The 24048-nt window shown below is 50.9% G+C and overlaps 1 protein-coding gene across 6 annotated transcripts in view; it reads right to left on the bottom strand.

Moving 5' to 3' along the window:
• The window catches only part of GPRIN2 (G protein regulated inducer of neurite outgrowth 2), a 37208-nt gene that overhangs the window by 5007 nt on the left and 8153 nt on the right, over positions 1–24048 (bottom strand). The window contains exons 1-2 of one of the 6 annotated variants that reach the window (XR_009536235.1): positions 18320–18411; positions 8092–9539 (exon numbers count right to left, since the gene is read on the bottom strand). The exons of 1 other annotated variant lie outside the window; for it this stretch is intronic. Coding sequence is in view for 1 of the 5 variants with exons in the window: in XM_060127165.1 (XP_059983148.1) it covers positions 714–836 (123 nt within the window). In the remaining 4 variants the exon portion in view is untranslated. Of the gene's footprint in view, positions 1–713; positions 967–5346; positions 5504–8091; positions 9540–18319; positions 18412–24048 lie in introns of those variants that run through there. 4 more of the 6 variants (XR_009536234.1, XM_060127166.1, XM_060127165.1 and 1 more) reach the window with 4 other exon arrangements.

The following is a 24048-nucleotide window of genomic DNA, read 5'->3' as shown; positions in this document are numbered from 1 at the left end:
TGCCAGGCTCTCGGAACTGGGCAACATGGAACTAGTTTAGATCAGCTGTGCCCCCCCAGAATGGGGTCCAGTACAGGCCTCCCCCGCTATCCGAAAGTACAGCATTCCTATGGAACCGTTCGTAAACCAAAATGGTGTAAAGCAAAGAAATAACTACCTTTTCTTGTAAAATCCTCTTTGGATTTCTTTCCTTTATTGAAAACATGTACTAATTAATGTAGGTCTCTCATAAAAGTGAAGTGACGTAAAGTGAACTTTTGAAAAGCAGGGGATACCTGTACCACCAATCAGACACCCGCACCCTTCCTGCCCCATTCCCTCCCTGCCATTCCTGTCCCTTCCTCTAGCCATACAGACTCCTCCAGACCTGCCCACTGTTCCGTCTGCAGCCCAGAGTCAGCACCGGCCCCTTCAACCTTGGTGTCTCCTCCCGGGGAAGCTTTCCCCAATGGGACTGGCTCCATCTCTGGCTGAGCACTGTCTGGCCTGGATGGAAAAGTCTGGCCAACTGTGGGCCTCCCACCAGCCTGAAGCTGTCAAAGCCTGTGGCCTGTTCCCCACTGTCTGTTCTAACACGTGGCTGGCACTCAGAAAGTGTCTGCCGTGTGTCTGATGCAGAGAACAAGCGAATACAAGAGTAAACCCCTAGGGGAAAGGGCTGAGTGCCAAGAATGGGGTCTGAGGGAGGGCATTTCCAAGGCAGGAGAGCTCACTTTGCATGATGGATCAGAACTTCCTGGAGGACCAGCCATGCAGGTCAGGCCTGGAGAGAGAGGAGGGAGATGGTGCCCAGGGGGAAGGAACAAGGAACAGCGTGAGCAGAAAGCAGGAGGCATGTGTTCAGAGCACAACAAGGGGGCAGCAGGCTAGGGGCTGGGCAGGGCCCCAAAGGGAGGGAGTGGGGTCAGGGCATCTGGGCCAGCCTGGCCCCAGCCAAAGCTGTGAATTAGAAACATTACTCTGAGACTCCCAGCCAGGCAGGACCAGCTGGAGAAACACGGCAGGGATAGCAGGCAACAGCTGCAGTTTGGGCAACCCCAGTCCTGCCTTCCCAGCCTGGGCTGATAAGAACTGTCAAGAAACCAACCACCCTGGCCAGGTGAGCAAGGCCGCTTGAAAGGGAATGTGGGAAGGGCTCTCGGGAACTCAGTTTCTGTATATTACAGACTTCTTGCTGTCCCAGAGCTCAGGCGATGGCTGGTGGCTGTTCGAGCCAACGCTGAGATGTTTCTAGGGCAGCTGTCCCCTGAGAGCTCCAGGCTTGCTATGAAGCCCAGTTCAGCACAACTTCCGGCAATGATGGAAAGATGCTGCTGTGCTATCCAATGCAGTAGGCACTGGTCACATGCGGCTACTGGGCACTTGACGTGTGGCTAGTGTGACTGAGAAACTGAAATCTTGTTTTATGTAAATTTAAGTAATTGAAATTTAAAGGGCCACATACGGTTAATGACGATATATAACCACATATGGTTAATACTGGACTGTGCAGCTATAGACCTGGTCCCAGCCTGGGCAGGAGTATCCTGTCCTGGCTGCTCCTTGGGGCTGAAGCCAGACTCGTCCCTGGAAGAGTCAGGAAAAGGATGAGTAGGCAAGAGAGGACTATGACCCAGGCCCAGCCCTCAAGGAGTTCTAAGATGGACACATAGGGGCTTCCCTGGTGGCACAGTGGTTGAGAGTCTGCCTGCCGATGCAGGGGACACGGGTTTGTGCCCCGGTCCGGGAGGATCCCACGTGCCGCGGAGCGGCTGGGCCCGTGAGCCATGGCCGCTGAGCCTGCGCGTCCGGAGCCTGTGCTCCGCAGCGGGAGAGGCCACAGCAGTGAGAGGCCCACGTACAGCAAAAAAAAAAAAAAAAAAAAAAAAAAAAAAGATGGACACATAAACAGAGAAGGGCGACAAAGCCAATAACAATCACAGTGATGATAGTAAAAAAAATAGCTCCCAGTGCCCAGTCACCCACTGTTTGCCAGGCGTGTGCCATCTCCTTTCCAGCACTGTCTCATTTAATAGTCCAAGCAACCTCATGACATATGTCATCTGGGACGTATGAGAGAGGTTTAGTGACTTCCTCAAGGGCACACAGCTGGTAAGTGGTTAAGCCAGGAATTAAACCCAAGAGTGTCTGAGGGTCTCTGTGCTCCCTCTGGGCACCGTGCAGACCTCTATCCCAGACACCATCACTCTCCACTGTCGTTCTTTTTTACTTACTGCTGCCATGGCTCAACTGGAGTCCCAGAACCCGGTGCAGCGTCTGGCACTCCCAGTGGGGCCCACAACATGCCAGCGGAACAAGTGAATGAGTAGGAACAAAGCCTGGATGTCCATCCCACCCGACCTGCTTCTTAGCAGCTTCATAGGCTGCCCAGAGGCAAGAGGCCAGGAGGAGCGTCTGCTGCGTGGGAAGGCTGTGGTCACAGATAGCCCCTGGCAGGCAGACAGCCACGGAGCCCCAAGGCCAAGTGTGCCAAGGAAGCCCCATCTGGACAGCCTACACAGCTTCTGGCTGAGCCTCACCTACCCTGGACCCTCCTCACAAATAGGTCCTTAAGAAGCCAGGCCAGGCCCTGGCCCCCCTAAGGAAAGGGTGGGACAAGGCTGGGGATACCCTCAGACTCCACCAGGAGCTGGTGAGAAGCCATCAGTGACAAGGGTCCCGCTGTGCCTGCCTCACCAGATGGCTGTCTAGTGTCCAGGGTTAGTCATCACCCAGTGAGAGAACAGTGACCACAAAGACACCGGGGGTGGGGGGAGGAGGTGTATTTCTGTTGGTTCCCTTCCTCAGTGCACCTCCACAAATGGCAGGTGACAAAACTGAGACCTGGAGCAGCTCAGAAATGTCAGAGAACCCACAGCTGAACCCTGGCTGGCCTTCCCAGCCCGAACGAGGAAAGGGCTTCGAGGGAAGTTACTCGAGTTATGCCAGGGAAAGGAGGTTTCCCACACACCCTACCACCAGGAAGAGGGGCCTCTCAGGAAGCAATGGAGCTGACCAAATGAACCTTGGAGCCAGGGGCAAGCAGGTGGGGCAAGGGGTCTGCTTCCAATCCAGGCTCTTCCCCTTCCTACATATGTGCACTCAGGTGGACCCCTAACCACTTTGAGCCTCAGTTTCCCCAATCTGCAAATCGGAAATAAATCCCCACCCTGCAGGGCTGTAGTGAAGACTGAACGTGATGGCATATGGACTGCCTGGAACAGTGATTGTTAATAATCTTATCTTTCTTCCTCCCATCAGGAGTGACTTGTGCTCAAGGTATCACAGGACTAGTACTTGGGGTTGGGGGGGAGCAGAAAGATGGCTTTTAGGAAGACATCGAGACACTCTATAGGTTAGCCTGGACTCGCTTCTTAATCTTTCCTACCCTCACCTCATCCTAGGACCTAGTTACCAACAGTGTTCCCAATGTCTCCATCATCACACTGTTTCCAAGTCTATTTTAAACCTCAACTTTGAAGGATGCCCATGCACACGCTCATACCTGCATGCATACGGACACACACAGGTTGGAGTCTGCATTCTAAGTGCCCCAAATGGCATGTCCATCTGCCTTAAAAATCATGGAAAAGGCTCTGGTTTCATGCAAAAAAGAGACCCTGGGAAGATGTTGTAGCACCAGTTAAAGCACAGGCACAGAGGTATCCAAGACCCCTAGTGTTCTTTAGATGACACTGTGATGTTCTCTCTCCTGCCCCATTTGATGCCAGTCAAATTTGCAATGTGGCCAACTCCCTGTGGCCAAGGCAGCACTCTCCTGCTGCCTCAGTTCTGCTTGTCAGCAAGTGGAGGAGCAACCAGCCTCACATGCAGCATTCAACCAATATCATTTGGAGTAAAAAACTCCAGTTCTGCAAAAACTTCCAGTGGCCCAACCACAGAGAATGCTAGGTTGACCTGGTCAGAGGTTCCAACTCCTGCTGTGTTGCCCTAGCGGAGGAGCCCAAGGCCTCTGGGGATGAGCCCAGGGGGATTACCAAGGCCAGTGCAAGCAGGCCCCACCGCAGACCACACCTGCGGCATCCATTTCTTCTCTTTTAAGGGACAGGCATTTAGATGATGACTTCTGCTTCCAGCAAAACCAAGACAGGAAAAAGCAAAGCTATGTGGTCAGGAGGGGAAACTGCTCATATGTTGAAATATGGATCTTACCCCTCAGGGACCAGGGAGGGATACACACCACCCAAATCCTTCACTGCATAGTGAGGGTGTGGCAGCCTCCAGCAGGTGGTCTGATCCATCCCAGCAGCAAAAGAGGGACCGACAGGACCAGACTGTTTAGGGCCAAAGTGGGGGAATGCAGCGGGGAGCATTCCTGAGCTACTGAGAAGTGTTTAGAGGGACAAAACGTACCCATCACAGAGCCTTAAGAACAAGATGCCCAGCTCACAAGCTATGCGGGAAAGGATTCTGGGGTAACAGTGGGGCAGAGGCCCCAGGACCCAGCTCTGCTCACCACAGAGAAGCCTAGGCCCCACCAGCCCCAGAGCTTCCTCCCCTGAGGAGGATTTGCCCATACTTCCCAGGAGGAACCTGGGATGGAGAAGGTCAGCCTCCAGGCTCAGCTGCCCCAAACCCGAAGCAGCCCAGGTGGCTGGTGTGTCCCTACCTGTGTGGCCACGGGCACCCAATGAACCAGCATGGGCCCACGCCCCAGCCGTGGACACACCAGAGGCCGACACACAGGCCCGTTTGCTGTGTGAGCCTGCAGGAAGCAGCATCCGCGCAGCTGCGCACCGCACAACAAACGTACAGGCTGTGGAGCCTAAGGCCCGAACACACCACACCACACACTCTCCCCCAGGGGCAAGGGTCCCTGCCCTGACCCTCCCACACAAAGCCCACCGGGACTCAGGGAGAAGGTCCTCAACGCGATCCCCCAAACTAGGCTACAGACCTTCCCAGCAGCAAAGACAGTGACTGAAGGAAGACGGGGCTGTGGGCCAAGGGGGTAGGGATGGAGGGCAGGAGGAGTGAGAGGGAAGGGAGGTCTGGGGCTGGGGGCAGTGGGAGGAGGGTGGGATGGGCGGTGGGGATGGAAAAGGGAGGAGGAGAAACCATAGGAACAGGGGTGGAGGCAGAATGAGACGGAGTCCTGGGCAGAGTATTGAGAAATGGGAGGATGGGCAGAGGAGACGTGGAAGAGGGGATAAGAAAGGCAATGAGACCAGAGAACGGAGGGATGCGGCCATGGGGGGCGCTGAGCACTGGGCGGGGGCCGGGATGCGGAGGGTCCGAGTGCAGGGAGAGGTGAGGAGTGGGGTTCCGGGGCGCAGGAAGGGGGAGGCGCCGCCCATCCCACCCTCCTTCGCCCTAACACTGGCGAGAACGGAGCTGGCCTCTCACCCTCTCGCCCGCCCAAGGCCGCGCAGGCCGGCGGAAGCGCTGCTCCTTTGGCCGCCACAGGTGCCCGGCGCAGCGGCCCAAGATGGAGCCGAGCCGGACCTGGCCTGGGCCGAAGACGCCGCCAGCCGCGGTCCGCCCGGCCCGCGGAGCCAGCGCCGGGGAGGAGCCAAGGGGTGACTGGAGGCCGGGGTGGGGAGCCGGGGCAGACGGGACGAAGGGGGCGGTGGCCCTGCTCACCTGGGCCCGCCCCGGCCTCCACCGCCCACGTCGGCGTCCCGGCCCCGCCCCCGGCCCTGCCCCCGCCCCCACGGTCTCTCTGGTCCCCGCACTATCCCCACATCCTACAGCCCCACGAACCCTCCCCTACTCTGCCCCGCGAGCCCCCAGTCCTCCTTCCTGACCCCCTCCTCGCGGCACGTCCCACTGTCCCGTCTTTTCGGCCCCGCCCCCACCATGATCTCCAGTTTTACAGGCCTGTCCAACGACCCCCAACCCAAGACACCCATCTTCCCGACCCGACCCCGCCGTCCCCAGTCTCATAGGCTCGGCTCCCCACAATCCTCCAGCCCCCGACCCAGCTCCCCAGCCCAAGTCTTCCTAGCTCCAGCGCCTCGGTCCTTGTTCCCCTCCGTCACCACGCCCCGCACAGAGGTCTACAGCCGCTCTGGAGACCCCCTTTCTCACGGTCCGCACCGTGTTCTTGGTCACCCGGGCCCCGCCCTTCACAAGTCACGGACTTCCCACCCTGCCCTCGAGAACTCCAGCGCTAGGACCTGTCCCCTGGGATAGTCGGTCGGGTCCCTCTTCGTCCCCGCCCTGCGGACGTTCATTCTCCAAGCCCTGGACCCCAGAGTCCGATCCTCTCAGATTCACTCTCGCAGACCCCAAGACCGACCCTGGTCCTTTGCACTCCGCCTCCACGGCCCCTCCAAGACCCAGGTCTTGTCCCCAGAGCCCTCCACCCGGCCTCCACAACCTAAACCTAGATTCCATGCCCAGAGTTGCTTCCCCAGCTCTGGCCCCAAAGCCCGTATTCTCCCACACCTTTCCTCATCCCTTTCCTTGCCCATGTCCCTGTCTCCACCTTTGTCCCCAAACCAACCCAACTCCTGGCATTCAATCTTCAGCCCGCTCCCAGGGACCCCAACAGCTGGCTTGTGCATTGACCATGTGGGAACGGGCCGACTCCGCCCAAGCTCGCACCCCTTCCTGCTGCTCTCTGCAGCCCCAAAACGCCCTGTCTCACTCTGTCCCGGCCCTACGATGCCAGGAGCCAGTCCAGGCCCTGGGAAATCCCGATCCTGCCCTACTAGGATGGGGGCCTGTGAGCTCAGTTCGCTCAATATCCCCCAATCTCTGACAACCACGGGCTCCTTACACACAGACTCCCAACAGGCGTCCACCAGCCCAGACTGATCCTGACCCCTTCCACCCTTGATATTCCTACCACCCTCCCCCCAACCCCCAGGGCCCCTTGTAAGAGAATCTTGTCGTATCTCTGGGCTCTGAGAATTGAGCCCCAGTGTCGACCCTCCTCTGTTGATCCCAGCTTCAGGGACCACTGATTTGCCTGCCCAGCCCTTTGCTGAGGGGGCTGCACCCCTCTGGTTCAGTGGTGGAAGAGGCAATACCATCTCTACTGCTCTTCCAGTTTGGGAAGACCTCAGGCCCCAGCCTCACTTCTCCGGTCTCCACCAGCCCTGCGCCTCCACCCAGCATCAAGAGGGGACCTGCAAAAAGTTCCCCAGCCATTGGAGAGTGGAAAGCCCAGGCAGGAGCCTGCACCATTCACTTTCCGTAGCCCCTAGCCTGGCAGCTAGTCCAGAGGAGGGGGCGTGCGGCACTATGCAGCAGGTGTGGCTTGGCCCTCACACCCAGCTGCCCCCACCCAATGCCTTGGTGTGTTCTCTGCATGTGAGACCCCTCCCAGCCTTAGTACCCCTCTCTGTAGCTCTGAGCTGCCCCTCATCAGTTTGTCTCATAGACCAAAGTACGCAACGGATAAACAGTCATTCCCTCGGTATCCGCGGGGTATTTGTTCCAGGCCCCACCGCAGATATCAAAATCCTCAGATGGTCAAGGGCTATAGTCGGCCCTCTATATCTGCAGGTTCCACATCCTTGGATTCAACCGACTGCTGATCGTGTATTAAGATTGCCATCTGTGGTTGATTGACTCCACACGAGCAGAACCCATGGATACAGAGAGCCGACTATACCACCATGTCACACACAGCATTTGACCCTGTGGGTCATGCCCTCACGCTTCTCTGCCCAGATTTTAATGACGGGCATCACTGTCTGCTCCCCCCAGCCTGAGATCCTGCCACTTAGGGCCTGGAAGCATTGGCTTTACCTTCTCTGCCCACCCACCCCAGCCCTCCAGTTACAGCATCAAGTTGGGATCTCACTCACTGGTGAAGAGGGTGGGGTTCTGCTCAGGAAGACTCAGACTGTCCCAAGCACCCCTTTCCAGTGGGGTCTCTTTCCCAGGGCCTAGCAGATGGCGGGCCTCCTCACCATACACAGCCTGGCAGGGGGATACGGCCAAAAGGGGGCATGTTGGGGGTTTGTTTGCTGAGACCACCACCCACTCCTGCCCCTGCCCAGGAATTAGGGCCCCTCCTCCAACATCTCATGACTCTTCCTCTTATTTCCTTTGTAGGGAAGTCAACAGAGTTCCAGGAAGGGAGGAGCTATGTGGGGATATACTGAGAGTTGGTGCCTCAGACCTGGGGCTCCCAGCTCCCTGAGCATCAGAGAGCCCCCCGAGAACCTCACTGCAAGTGTTTCAAGGATCCCTGCTTGGAGGTGGGTGTCAGCAGATGTCTGCCATGCTGGATGCCCGCAGATGCAGCCTGACTGAACCTGCCATTAGGGTCTCTGAACAGCACCCTGGCCTTGGCCCCTTGTCCCACTGGTCCTCTTCTTCCATTTGTGGCTGGTCATGGGAGCTCTCCTGGCTGCAGTGGCTGCCGGCAGAGAGCCCAGGATGGAGAGTCAGACAGGGATGACAATCCCAACACCCCCGTATATTCACTGGTTCTGTGATCTCACACCCAAGCTAAACCATCCCTCTCTCTGGGCATCAATTTCCTCATCTACAGATACTTATTCTTACCTCACAGGACTATAAGAAATAGTTTGTTTAAGTGTTCTGTAGAGTCTTCTTGCTGCTATCAGTCATCTGATCAAATATTTATCGAGCTTCTCCTTTGTTCTGGAGATACAAGCTAGGACTGCCTGGGGTGGGGATGGGAGTGGAGTTTGTTGATTGCTTTGGTAGAGAGAGGAGGCGCTTGACTTAGGACCTCACGGGCCAAGTGCCATTTCCTGAGACTCAGACCCTGACAGAAGAGAAGCAGGTATGGTGGGCTCAGGAGTTCAGTGGGGGCATGCTGGGATGGGTGGGACAGCAGGTGGAGAGGCGAGTGGCACATACAGGACTGGGGTTTGGGCTTCCCCAGGAGGTCTGGGCATCATGGGCACAGGGGTCCCTGAAGTCACAGGAGTGGATAAGGTCTTCAGGGAGAGTGTGGAGAAGAGGACCTAGGACCCACCTGTGAGTAACCAGGTGGCAAAGGACTGAGAAGGAGCAGCCAGAAAGGAATGAGGGAAACCGGGACATTGCTGTGACCCCGGGTGCTTAGAACAAGCAGCTTCAACGAGGTAATGGAGCCAGAGCCACTGGAGTCAAGGGGGAAAATGGAAGACAGTGCTTGTGCAGACAACTCTTTTAAGGATGGCCGTAAAGGGGAAAGGAAAAAAAGGTGTTACTTGGAAAGGGGTGTGGGATCAAGAAAGAGATTTTTTGGTGTTGGTGCTGTTTTTTGGTTTGCTTTTTTTTTTTGGCTGTGTTGGGTCTTCGTTGAGCATGGGCTTTCTCTAGTTGCAGCAAGCAGAGGCTACTCTTCGTTGTAGTGCGCAGGCTTCTCATTGCGGTGGCTTCTCTTGTTGCGGACCACGGGCTCTAGGCGCATGGGCTTCAGTAGTTGCGGTACATGGGCTCGCGGGCTCTAGAGCGCAGGCTCAGTAGTTGTGACGCACGGGCTTAGTTGCTCCGTAGCATGTGGGATCTTCCTGGACCAGGGCTCGAACCCGTGTCCCCTGCATTGGCAGGTGGATTCTTAATCACTGCACCACCAGGGAAGTTCTGGTTTGCTTTTTAATATGATGCATCATGTAGTGAGTTTCCTTGATTTCAAGAAACAGAAAACAACACTGGTTAAGTTAAGCAAAAAAGGAACTTGTTGGAAGATTGCAGAGAGCCCAGATGGAAACTAATGCAAGAGAGCTGGCCTTGGTCCCTCAAGACAGGAGCCAGGCAAGTGCAGACCCCAGCAGCAAGGGCCACCCCACCATCTAGAAGGAAGGGTTTCAGTTGTTTGTCTTTCGTATACCTCTCAACTTGAGATTTAAAGAACCAGGGAAGCAGGAGCTCATTTGACTGAGCTAAGGCCACATGCCCTCTGTCCTTGGACGGTGAGAGGAATACCTGGCCGAAGGCATCTCTAGGAGCATCACACAGGACCCACCACGACTGCACACACAAGGCATTTTCCCCAGAAGGAGGAATGGAGGCTGGGTGGCCAGACACAGACAGATCACGGCACATTGTAACAAACTGAGTATATTTGACAGTGGGGAGAAGGGCCCATAGAGAGGGAGTGCATGAAGAACAGGAAAGAGTGGGAATCACTGCTGGCGTAAGGTCCCCAGTGGGATCCTGAATGTGGTAAACAGGAGTCAGGTGATTTCTGTGTGTAACCAGAGGGCAAGAAAAAATGATGGGGTAATACCTAGGTGGGGCACTAGGTTTGGAAATGGAAGTTCGTTGATCTCTGTTTTCTTGTCTGATGGTTCTGTTTTCTCTGTGTAATAAAATGCAAGATCACGTGCTGAGACAGACAGGGGAAGATGGAAAGGTTGGAGGGGCAAGGAGGGAGGAGGAGATTTGAAATAGTTGTTGCAGAAAGTGGAAGAGACTACTGGCCAAAGAAATGCCATAGAAGATCACCAAGAAATATTGGGGGCCACGCAAGTTTGGAACCAGAAATCATAAAGAAAGAATCTTCATCAAAGAAAAACAAGTTTTAGTTAAGACTCACAGTTATGAGAGAATTAGAGAGTTAAACTTTAAAAGGTGCTTTTGGGACTTCCTTGGTGGTCCAGTGGTTAACACTCTGCACTTCCAATGCAGGGGGTGTGGGTTCAATCCCTGGTCGAGGAACTAAGACCCCACATGCCAGGTGGTGTGGCCAAAAGATAAGAATGAATGAATGAATAAATAAATAAATAAATAAATAAAAGGTGCTTTTGACGCATCTCCACTTAACCAACTTGTGGAACGAGTCAAGGTCCCCATTCCTTCAGTAAAGACGGTGAGCAAAGCCTTCTGGATGCTGGTAGCCAGGAGGACACACTTTAGCTGGCTGGGCACCTCTGCTCTCCCAGCTGAGTTGCTGGCTTACCAAGAGTCAGTTGAGTTTGTATCCAAACTTACTTATTCCAACCATATGTGTTATCATTATTCAAGGTAATTAAACAGCACATGAACCCATGGAATATGAATATGAAAAGAAAGTTTTGTTCCTGTGAAAACTGGGTTAAATGCTCTGGAAAGCGAGTCATCAAAACTGCTGCCAGTTAAGTGTGGGAAAGGCAACTTGAAAAAGCATAAGAAGAAAGTCATAACATCTAGACAAATTCTGAATCAGACTGCTCCCCATATGTCTCTGAGTTAACTTGCCTATTAACCAATCATTGATCAGAACTGAACCCTGAGTAAAAGGGCTAATGTTTAGGCAAAGAAGAGAACTTACTGAATCTAGCTTCAAGCATTGCAAAATTCAAAGGCTCTGTCTCTCGCACTCCTTCCCTCTGATCCCCTCTGGGTTAGAGTCATTCTTACCTGGGCTCTCTCCTCTTGGGAAACAAGGGTTGCCGGCAGCCCCAAATCTACATCCTCATGTCTCTGGATCCACAAATCAAATCTTACCCTGCTTGACAATCCTCGGCCAGGGGGGAGGGAGTTCTTCGATTGGCCAGCGTGTGTCGTGTGCTACTCCCGGGAGGGTGGGGACATTGTGCTATGACTGACAGCCCCTCCAGGGTCCCAGAAGGTGGTGAAGATGCAAGATGCTGTTGCCAGACGAAAGGGGAAGTGACACTGAGCTAGCTCAACAGTGACCACTGGGGCAGCAACTCTGGGAGTCTCAGAAAAGGAGACGCTGAAAGTTCAAAGGTGTCGATGTGTCATTGCCTAAGGAAGAGAGAGCTTTGACTAAGTTGAAAGGTATATGCTTGTTTTTCAGACAAAAATATCCCTAGAGTGTGAGAGACTCTTCTAGCCATAAGATCCATGAGTGAAAAGAACCTCCTGGAGAGAGAAGACTCCCTGGGACCTGGCATCTAATAGATGCTCGCTGAAGGAACAAAGGAAGGAAGGAAAAGAGGGAGGGAGGAAGGGTTGAAAGGTAGTTTACCCAGGAGTACCTATTACCACCTCAGTTTAGTCCACAAACATTTTACTGAGTCCCTGATAAGTGCCAGTCCTCAAGGCCTCTGTGATGGGAGATTCGGGAACAGCAATGACAGACACACAGACAGACAATTAGACCATGGTGATTAAAGGAGGCGGAAGGGGCTGGGGCACAACAGGAGAGAGCCTATAAATAGACCTCTGTTGCTTTTTGCTCCCCGCCATCCATCCCCCCATTTCATTTGGAGGATCACCCCAAGACCGAGATTGCTGGTCATCCCCCAATATTTATTCTCCCTTTCTGTAGTAATAGAACTCCTCTAGCCAAGAACATGACTACCCAGAATAAAAGCCACATTTCCCAGACACGGTGCTGCGAGGCCTGCCAAGGGCCTAGGTTGTGTCCAGTGGGATGTTAGCAGAAGTGATGGAGTGCCATTTCTAGGTCGTGCCCTTCAGAAAGAATGTGCCTTGGGACTTCCCTGGTGGCGCAGTGGTTAAAACTCTGCGCTCCCAATGCAGGGGGCCCAGGTTCAATCCCTGGTCAGGGAACTACATCCCACATGCATGCCACAACTCAGAGTTCGCATGCCACAAATAAGGAGCCCACCTGCCGCAACTAAGCCAGTGCAACCAAATAAATAAGTATTAAAAAAAAAAAAAAAGAATGTGCCTCGCCCTTTCCCTCCTCGCTTGATGGGATGAAGTCATGGCATTAAGCCAGTCTGTACCATTCAGATGAGGGTAGGGCCCTAGGGATGTCAGAGCAGCAAGCTAGAAGGGGCCTAAATCCCAACACTGTGCATGGCCTATCAGTCCTGGACTATCTATGACCGAGTATCACATGAAAGAGAAATTAACCTCTAGCCTATTTGAGCCACTCTTTGGGGTGCGGGCTGTCTTGCAGAAAGAAAGCTTATCTATTCATTAACAACAATTTTGACCTGGAAGGGAAGTGCTGCGGGTAACAAAACTTAAAATATGTTCTAAATACATATTACTGCAGGCTGGAAAGCCGGAAACCCACGTTATGCCACACGAAAGCAGTTAATAAACTGATTCCTCCAGTGCCTTGGAAAGTCATCTGTAGCTCTAGGGAAATGGTTGAAAATTTCAGGATGTTGAGGTTTGCGGGCTGCTTCTTGCCACTCTCAACAAAGTCCTACATGAGCCAGAAGGATCTGGATAGAGGTGGCAGCGTGCAGGCAGAGATGGGGGTTGGTGTGCTGGGAGAAGCTCTCTTTGCCTATTGGCTACAACCTAAACTGAAAAGGTTTTCAGGTTGAAAAATCCTACTGCTTCTATAGCGCAAACTGAGGCAGATATAGGAGATGTTTCTGAAGAAGTGGTATTGGCAAGAGGCAAGACCATGGACCCCTGTCTTTCTCAAGTACTTTCAGTGAAAGGTTCTCAGTGTGACAGTGACACTCAGCTCACTGGCAAAGACCAGGTGGGGGATATTGCCTTCCAATCCAAGCTGAATGTTTTCACTGGTCTCAAGTTGAGAGGGTGGTGAACAGGTATATCATATAGGCTCATAAATAAAAGACCAGAGTTTTAAATTCTCTTACATGCCCAAAACTAAGATTTTGAGGGACATGTGTTTCCCAAAAAACCACAAGCCCGGCCAGCACCAGCCTACATTGTTGACTCAAAGCAATGAACCCCAACTCACGAAACCCACACCAGCAGGAAGTGGGCTGAAAAGCTATGCGGCCCCAAGAGGGGTGCACCTTCGATGCCCACTTCAGATGTGGCCACTGAAGAGAGTGAACAAAGTGGGGAACAGTCCTGGAGAGAGGACCTTCATCCAAGGAATTTGCTCCACACCCTGGGATTCTTTGCTATTTCTGCCCACCAAGATTTGATGACAGCAGCCAACCAGTGGCTGCAGGCGTTTCCATTTTCCCCTCTTCTGGACAGGGGTTCCTACTGTGTTATACTGTTCTAATGTACTGTTGCATATTGGGTGTGATGAGGCAGCTAACTTGTGTATGCGTTTAGAGGGCACTGCACCACGAAGAACGACATCCAGACCCCACACTGCAGCCTGTCCATGCCCAGATCCTAGGCTGGGAGCTGGGTACAGGCACTGGATGGAACTTGGGGGTTGTCTTCCCCCGGGGGAGGACATTTGAAGCTTTGGGAGAATGGAGCACACAGACATTTGGTTGGCCAAAGGGACAGACTGGGAATGAGACTGCTAATTGGCCCCTAATGGTCATGATCTCCTTCTTCTATCTGGGGACATGGAAATCCAGAGGGGAAAAAAGACAATATTTCATTATCTTCCTGAAAGCTATGTTTGGCCAAGTAACTGACCAGTAGGACTGAAGTGTGGAGAGGCAATGCCTGTGACCAGAAGGGGTGAACCCTCCTCTTTCTCTTTTCTGTTCCCACTGGCTGGGTGGTAGAGATGGTGAAACATCTCATACCACACAGATACCTAATACCTAGGGCTAGTGAAGCAACAAGATAGGAAAACACCTGGGCTCCCAGGCTGCTTACCTACACACAGGTAAGAGAGAAAGAAACTTCTATCTTGCTTAAGCTAATCTCACCTGAAGTTTCTCTTCCAGCAGTTCAACCTGTATGTTACAAATTACTCACCCTCTCCTCTCCTCCATGCCCATGTGCTTTGGGTGGGTCTCGAGGAAGAGCATATGACGAGGCCTAAGCCAATCACTGCATCACATTACCCTGGCCGCAGAGGTTGTTCAGGATAATAGGTCTGTGTTCCACTTAGCGCCAATGACATACAATAAAGAATTTCTCTAGGAGTCTTGAGAAAGAAACTCACTCACTGGGACTTCCCTGGTGGCGCAGTGGTTAAGAATCCACCTGCCAATGCAGGGGACACGGGAGTCCTCAGGAACAAGCAAGACAGATCCAGAAATATCCATTACTGCATTGCTTCCTTCCTGGAGCTAAGTGCACCATCTAACCTCTTGACTTTCCTCTTTTCCACTCTTTCTACCAACTAGAGACCTCTACTGACGCAGAATTCCAGCTGCTTGGACACCTTGAATCACCAAGGCCCCAGCTCCTCCTGGTGGCATCTCTTAATGCATCCTTGCGTCTTCCTCTGCAGCTAGCTGCCTTGCTCCTGCCATCTTTCCAAACTCCTAGTTCAAACAAGAGGAATTTAATAGACATATGTGATCTTTAATGCCAAAGAAAAGCTCACAAGTCCTGCCCAGCCAATGAACTCAGCACTTTAGACCATGTGGCCCTCTCCCACCCAATGGCCACATGGTCTAAAACATGTCCACCTACTTAGCTGTCCCCTCTGCTAGGGCTGTGGGCATAGCAGGTGCCACCAGTGATGTATTGTACTTCTACATTAGCCAGGGCTTCCCTGGTGGCGCAGTGGTTAAGAATCTGCCTGCCATGCAGGGGACACGGGTTCGAGCACTGGTCTGGGAATATCCCACGTGCCGCGGAGCAACTAAGCCCGTGCACCACAACTACTGAGCCTGCACTGAGCCTGTGCTCTAAAGCCCGCGTGCCACAACTACTGAAGCCCGCGCACCTAGAGCCCATGCTCTGCAACAACAAAAGCCACCACTGTGGGACGCCCACTCGCAGCAACGAAGACACAATGCAGCCAATAAATAAATAAATAAAATATAAAATATATTTTTTAAAAAAAGAAGTGTATTAGCCAGTGTACTCTTTGGACTTCGAGAGGCAAAAACCCAACTCAAATTGGGTGAAGCACCAAAGGACTTTTCTTTGGCTCTTGTAAGGCAAGAGTCCAAAATCAGGTTTGGCTGAATCCAGAGGCTTAAATGATGTCAGCAGAACCTGGCACCTCGGAGCTTCCCTGGTGGTGCACTGTTTAAGAATCCGCCTGTCAACGCAGGGGACATGGGTTCCAGCTCTGGTCTGGGAAGATCCCATATGCCGCAGAGCAACTAAGCCCCAAGTGCCTCAACTACTGAGCCTGTGCTCTAGAGCCCACAAGCCACAGCTACTGAGCCCATGTGCCACAACTACTGAAGCCCGCGCGCCTAGAGCCCATGCTCTGCAACAAGAGAAGCCACCACAATGAAAAGCTCGTGCACCGCAACAAAGAGTAGCCCCCGCTCGCTGCAACTAGAGAAAGCCTGTGAGCAGCAACGAAGACCCAATGCAGCCAAAAATAAATAAATAAATTTATTTAAAAAAAAAAAAAAGAACCTGGCACCTCTTCGTCTCTTTTAGTTCGACTTTCCATACGTTGTTAACTCAGCAGCTCCCGGATTAGATCCTCACAGCTCTAAGTCCACGGAAAAGAGTTTTAGGAATTGAGAATAATGTCAAATTATTGTAATAGCTATTATTGTTATTATCACTCCCAACAGTTCCCCTTAAATTCTAAGTCTGAGTCATAATAAACTAACATGAGTCACTGCCCAGCTCTTCACGCATCACCATGGCCTAAGGAATGCAATGTTCTGACTGGCCAGGTCTGGATCGAGCTGTAGAGTCAAGGAGAAGTCAGCCGACCCTAAGAATAGAGGTTCTGAGAACAGAGGAGAACACATGGATTTTGTCACCAGAAGAAGCAAGAATTGATGCTGGACAGGCAAAAACACCAAATGTCCATTGCAAGCTGCACCTTTGGCCACACGACATCCACTCCTATCCTTCCTCCCATAAACATACTTGTTAAAATATTCTTGCTTAAGATAATGAATGCAATTTTACCATATGCCACCGAAACTCTACTCATATCCACTGCAACAGAAGACCACAGGGGACCTAGATTCTCAATCAGTGACTGCCTCCAGCTCCAGGTCCATAATCTCTGGGTGATGTGCAATGCTTTCAGGAAGCCCAGAAAGAACTGTACTAAGTGAGGCTCTGAGGACTAGATAGCAGAACCTAATGGATGGTCTCTTTAGCATGCAGGCGAATAAATTCCAATCAGTTTCCAATTCGTCTGGATTATTCCACTCAAGATGCAGGTTTCAGACTGAAAGCATCTGATTGACCTAATCTGCATCCCATACCCAAACCCCCTTGACCAGGACAGAGTACATCTGATGGAAGAGGGAACATGGTTTCTGTTATTCTATGAGGGAAGCAGGTATACATGGCAGATCCTCACCACATCTATTTCTAAGACTTGACAAAGAGACAGAGACACTGCTGAAGAGCCAGCTGGTGGGAGGGTGGCTGAGTCAGCGGGCTCAGACGTGGCATCAATGGCTGCTCCAGATATGCAAGCATCCCTCATGCCTGAGAAGCTATGGACTCAATTCTTTTTATGAGGCCACTAAAACAGCCCTTGCTCTGGCGAAACTGGGACATTGTTTGTGCCAGTTCAGGCCAGGGTGTTGTTTCCTTGCTGATCCTATCATTATATTGCCTGACGACCAAATGATGGACACTGCTGATTGCTTACCTGTGTCAGGATAGGCTAGGTTGCATGGCAATAGCAAACCTCGTGAAAATATCAGTGTCTTAACTAAACAAAGGCCTATTTCTCTCTCCTGCTTTATGTCCATCATAAGTTGGCAAGAGAGCTCTGTTCCTCATAGTTCCTCAGGAACCCAGGCAACTGGAGGCTTCTTGACATATGCTTTTATAGGCGCCACATCGATGGAAAATGATGGGGAATCACGCACCAACTCTTAAAGCTTCCACTAGAAAGTGGTATGTGTCACTTCTACTCGTATTTATTTCATTGGCCAAAGTAAATCACACATCCATGCCTAAGCCCCAAGCGGAGGTTTGTACCACCTGCATGAAAAAAGGAAAGCCAACTGCACTGGCCAAGTACACACACAGCACTAATGACAAACACTACCCAAGTTCTCTCTTCTTCTTTCTTCCTAACGGAGTCACAGTTTTATCCAGGATGACAATGTGCCTAGCTAAATATACATTTCCTAGTTTCCTTTGTAACTAGGAGTAGCCCTGTGACCTCATGCTGACCAATGAGATATAAGAGGGAATCATCAGTAAGGAAAGCTAGATGTGATGTCCTAAGATGCAGCAGTCATGCTGTGACCATAAAGACAGAGCTACACAATAAGGAAGTTAAAGGAGGGGAATGAGGGAGCCTAGAATCTTAATGAAATCCTTGAGTGGCTGCCTTTCCCTAGGCTGCCAATCTCTGGGCTGCCTGTTACCCAAGAACAGTAAACCCTTATCTCTTTTATCCACTGATAGTCGGGTCGTACAGTGTTTGCATTCAAATACATACCTTATTATTTATCTTCTCTGTGTTTGAAGTTTCTCACTGTGGGTCTTTAACATACAGATGATTCATGGTACAAGGAAAAGAACATGGACTTGGGATCACTCAACACTGGCTTCAAATCTAGGCTTGACCAATTTCTAATTATGTGTGCTTGGGTGGATAACTAAAGATACATAACTAAGGTTCTTTGAGCCTTAATTTCCTTATAATTATAAAATGGGAAAAAAAAACCTGTGACACGGACAGCCATCTCTGAAGTCCCTCGCCCACCTCCCACTGTAAGACTGAAAAGTCAGTTACCTGCTTTTTTCGTCTCCCTTGAAACCAGCATGGCTGTGTGTGGGTCTTGCCCATGAGGTATGAGTCAACATGCTCAGGGCTTTCTGATGGAAGGAGAGGAGTGAGTGAGGAAAGAAGCACTTATCCCACCCATGTTCTCTTCCTTCTTTTTCTGCCTTTGAACTTGGTGATAGAGAACACCACGCTTGGTGCTATAGTAGCAATGTTGCAACTTTAAGCTGACGCATGCTGAGATGGCAGAGCAGAAAGACACAAGGAGCCTGAGTCTTTGATGATACTCTTTGCCACACCAAATCTGAGGCCATCTAGCTCCAATTTCTTGTTAAGTAATACTATATTTCACCAATTCTAAGATCCACATTCTTTGTCACATGTAATACCTCTAAAATCAAGTCACATCTCACAAACAATTTGATAATAAAGAATTGCTTCAGGGCTTCCCTGGTGGCACAGTGGTTGAGAGTCTGCCTGCCGATGCAGGGGACACGGGTTCGTGCCCCGGTCCGGGAAGATCCCACATGCTGCGGAGCGGCTCGGCCCGTGAGCCATGGCCGCTGAGCCTGCACGTCCGGAGCCTGTGCTCTGCAACGGGAGAGGCCACAACAGTGAGAGGCCCGTGTACCACAAAAAAAAAAGAATTGCTTCATAGTTTGATAGCATTTTTTTCTTATGCAAAGAAGGTAGAGTACTAATGATACATTTCATAATCAATGGCATCTTCAAGTTAATAAAATATGGTAACCAAGCTCCTTATGGTTTAAGCCACATTTAGTCAGGTTTTCTGTAAGCTGTAGCCAAAATAATTCCTAACTGATTAAAAAAGAACACCTACTATAACGTAAAAATCAAACTTATGGTCACCAAAGGAGAAAGAGTTGGGGGAGGGATGAATTAGGAGTTTGGGATTAACGGGTACACACTACTATATGTAAAATAGATAAACAAGGATCTACCGTGTAGCACAAGGAACTATATTCAATATATTGTAATAACCTATAATGGAAAAGAATCTGAAAAAAAAAAATATATATATATAAACTGAATCACTTTGCTGTACATCTGATACTAACACAATGTTGTAAGTCAACTACACTTCAATAAAAAGTTGTTTGTTTTGAAAAGAAGAAAACTTCATAATCTAAAAAATAAATACCTACTATAGAGGGTGGTTATGAAGAATGAATGAATAAAATAATGTAAGTAAAGTATGTACTTTGTGTAGACAGTTTTCAAGGGATGGTATTTGGTCAGCGGCTCAATATATATATATATTTTTTATTAGAGTATAATTGCTTTACAATGTTGTGGTAGTTTCTGCTGTACAATGAAGTGAATCAGCTATATGTATACATATATCCCCTCCCTCTTGGACCTCCTTCCCATCGCTCCCACCCCACCCATCTAGGTCATCACACAGCACCGAGCTGAGCTCCCTGTGCTCTACTGCAGGTTCCCACTAGCTAGCTATTTTACACATGGTAGTGTATTTATGTCAAACCTAAACTCCCAATTCATCCCACCCTTCCCTTCCCCCTCTGTGTCCACATGTCCATTCCTTATGTCTGCGTGGGTCATTTGTAGAGATGTGGCTCAATATCTTTTTATATAAATTCTTTTTTCTATCATGTCCAACAGTAAACACACATACACACGTATACACATACACTCACCTAAGAGGGGTAGATGCCCAGAAAATAAGGCCAGGTAAACAAACTCTGAGTTACAAGTTTGGCCCACAGAGAACTCAAAGCGGGTGGCAATCTTGTATCATTTGAGATTCTTGATTACAAACGGCAGATACCCACCCAAACTTGCTTAAGTACAAATGGGAATTTGTAGACTCACCTAAGAGAAGAGTTCAACAGTGTTCTGGCTTCAGACATGGTCTGATTCAACTGTCACCAGGACCCAATATTTCTCTCCCTCTGATCTCTGGTCACCACAACTCCAAGATGATCCTGTTCTCATCGGGCTCTTTTCTAATCATGCAAGATTCCTGCGTTATATTCAAGGCCTTCGGGAAGAGCACCTGTCTCTCTCCCACCATTGTGAGGAAAAATGGGGTTACATCTCATTGGCCCTGATCATCCCTGTGCCTGTGTCTTTCTGAACCCATCACTGCACCCAGGAGAGGGAACTGCAGAGGAATCAAGGCCAGCTCCAAAACAGAGGGTGGGGTCAACCACACCTGAGCCATCAGCACTGAGACAACACACACAGGGGTACCATTTTAGCAGAAGAAGGATGAAGGATGCTGTGTTACAACAACCCCAGGTATCCTCCCTGAGCCTTTTTCTCTCTTTCCCCTAAATGCACTACCACCACCCAGGCCTTGGAGCTTTACCACTCCCACAACAATTAAGGCTGGTCCAGGGACTTTCCTGGTGGTGCAGTGGTTAAGAATCTGCCTGCCAATGCACGGGACACGGGTTTGAGCCCTGGTCCAGGAAGATCCCACATGCCGCGGAGCAACTAAGCCCTTGCGCCACAACTGCTGAGCCTGCTCTCTAGAGGCCGCGTGCCACAACTACTGAAGTCCGCGCACCTAGAGCCCATGCTCTGTGACAAGAGAAGCCACCGCAATGAGAAGCCCATGCACCGCAATGAAGAGTAGCCCCCGCTCGCCGCAAACTAGAGAAAGCCCACGTGCAGCAATGAAGACTCAACGCAGCCAAAAATAAATATATTAAATAAATAAATTTTAAAAAAAATTAAGGCTGGTCCAGGGAAGACCAAAGTCAGCCAGTAAGGAGAAGTGGCAAGACCATGCCCCCGGGGCCACAGCTGCAAGGTTTGTGAAGCAGGAGAAAGGATGTAGCTCGTCAAAGGTGAGCCCTGCTCAGCTCCCCACTCTAGTCTCACCAAAGTAATCAACAAGAGAATGGTTGTGTTTCAGTCAACTCTTGCTGCCTACAGAATCTCTTGGGCAGTAAGCATTTATATCACCCTTCCATGTCTGCGCCTTGGCTGGGGTAGGTTGGCATAAGCTGACCTAATTGATTCCAGGCTCCCAGACCGGTTTGGATCTGCTCCACAGATCTCTCATCAGTCTGGAACCAGCAGCTCCCTGGGTCGTGCTCTTCTCACCTCAATGGCAGAAGCACAAGAGAGCAAGGCAAGTCCAGCCTTTGCTCGCCTCATCTCCGCTAACGTGCTATTGGCCCAAGCAAGTAACAAGGCCAAGCTGAAGGTCAAGTAGAAGGGAGGTGAGTTTCCCCACTGTGTGCAAGAATGAGGAAGTACAATTCCAATACAGGGAAAAGAGGACTTGGGACGGATAATTTAATCTGCCACAGAAGGTACCCAAAGAACAACCTTCCCCACAGGCTCAGCACTTTAACTGATTTGCTCTTTATAGTGAACGCTCAGCCTTGAGCCCTAGAGTCCAATAAGATAGCCTTGTCCCTCATCACATGATCCATTTGGAGGGGGGAAAGGAGTAAGATATGAGAGAGCCCTGAGCTCTCTATGGAGGCCACACCTGGAATGGAGCAACATTCAACAGAGATTTCTTCTCTTCTGTCCACTGCCCTCATGCCCTCAACAGTCTTGATTTGAAACTGAGCAGGAATCTGTGGGGCCCTCCTGGGTATAAAAGCCTTTCTGTGCTGCCCATTTCTTTCTTTCTTTCTTTCTTTTTTTTTTGGCTGCATGGGGTCTTAGTTGCAGCATGTAGGATCTTTAGTGGTGGCATGGCATGTGGACTCTTAGTTGCGGCATGCGGACGCTTAGTTGCGGCATGCATGCGGGATCTAGTTCCCGGACCATGGGTTGAACCCGGGCCCCCTGTATTGGGAGCGTGGAGTCTTACCCACTGGAGAACCAGGGAAGTACCCCCCATTTCTTGCTTGTAGGAAAAAGGCTTCAGACCTTCCCTGAGTTCCAAAGAGCAGATTCAAACAGTTACTAATTAGGAAAATGAGGGAATGCAGAAACAAATTCCTGCAGTCAAGAAGCAATAGTGCAGGGACTTCCCTGGCGGTCCAGTGGTTGAGACTTCGCCTTCCGATGCAGGGGGTGCGGGTTCGATCCCTGGTCGGGGAGTTAGGATCCCACATGCCTCGTGGCCAGGGAACCGAAACATAAAACAGAGGCAATGTTGTAACAAATTCAATAAAGACTTTGGAAATGGTCCACATCAAAAAAAAAACAATCTACAAAAAAAAAAAGAAACAATAGTGCAGCTTGGGGCAGGGTCCTGGTTCCTCCTTGGGGAGGGTGGGGGATATGAATAGCAATTTGATACAAACCTTTGAGTTCTTCTACAGGAACTAAGGCTCCCACCCAAGTGGAGGATGGTGACTACATGCTGAGCGTAAGCACTTGGACCCCAGACTGGTCAGAACTAGATAGAAAGCTGATGACTGAGATTCCTGGAACATCACCCTGTTAGCTCACCACCAGCAAGTCAGTAGAAAGTCACATACCCTGCAGCCCTCCCCCAAATTTGCTTTTAAAACTCTTTCCTGAAACCCATCGAGGACGTTAGGCTTTTGAGCCAGTTCTCCTTGCCTGGCCCTTGCAATAAACCTTTCTCTGCTCCAAACTCCAACATCTCAGCTTGTTTGGCCTCACTGCATTGGGCACACAAACTCGGGTTCAACAACAGATTCAGTCTTCAGAAAAGCCCGGCCCAGGTAATACATCTGAAAACCTGAGCTAGAGTTAAGTCTTCCCGTCTCCCATAGCCAGGGCCAGCCTCAGGCAACCCCCTGATCTCTGAGACAGTGTTGTGGTCAGCATCTTCTACTCTCTCACCTTGCCTACTGCAGCCTTCTGAGGTCAGAGCATAAGGAGAGAGGAAAGGAAGAGGTAGGGAACGTCCTTGCTTGATGGTCTCATGCGATGGCCTTATGCCCTCTGGATCTGGAAGAGGTTTAATTTTGTCATGGGCACTCTGAAAAGTCTCTTAAAGATCCTCCCTTCCCCACCCCTACTCCCCCACCTCTTTACCCCAACCTCCAGAGATGTGGTTCCCTTGACCCCAACAAATGAATCAGAAGCCACTTGCTCACTTCTCAGCCGCTAGAAAGTTTCCCTCCTACTTCCTTCTGCTGCAGCCCCATCACCCCAGCTCTTCCGTTCATGTGGCCCACATCCGATCATGGGAATTATGCACACAGCCCGCATCCTGACAAGCCCCAGGAGCCCCAGTGGTAATTCCCTGCCACTCAGACCCACATTCCCACCACAAGTGGCACATCTAGTCCCCGAGATCCACAGCTCTTTGACCCTCATTAGAGGGAGGGCAGCTACTTCCCCACACAGCAGCAGATTGCTCGGGCCTCTGGCTCTCTCTCCACCATCTCAAGCCAGAAGCCACAATTGCCTGTGCGCACCAACCACCAGTTCATTTCCTCCCAAAGCAAGCTCTCAGAGTGGTCCTGTTGAAGCCGAAGCTCCCTGGGCTTGAGGGGAGGGTGTAGCTTCCCCCCTGCCCCGCTTGCCAAGGGTCCCACGTCACAGCCCAGCCTTCCCCAAAGGCATCTCCCAAGTCCTCTCTGTCCTCCACTCTCCCAGCCTTTTCTTTCCCACTATGGGCCAGTCATCTAGCTGATTCTCAGCTGCCTTTGAAAATCGACATCATAGTCTACCCCCACTCTTTGGAGTTCGATTGCTAACTTCTTAGTATCTCAGCCAAAATGTCAATTTAACAACTTGAAATATCAAAAGAAAAAAAATTTTTCCCAGCAGCCCCCTGGAAGATGTCTTCATGGATCTCACTGGCT

This window comes from Lagenorhynchus albirostris, chromosome 16 (genome assembly GCF_949774975.1).
Source record: "Lagenorhynchus albirostris chromosome 16, mLagAlb1.1, whole genome shotgun sequence".
NCBI classification, from domain to species: domain Eukaryota; kingdom Metazoa; phylum Chordata; class Mammalia; order Artiodactyla; family Delphinidae; genus Lagenorhynchus; species Lagenorhynchus albirostris.
The sequence above is the reverse complement of the archived record's forward strand: the minus strand, read 5'-3'. Positions and strand labels throughout refer to the sequence as shown.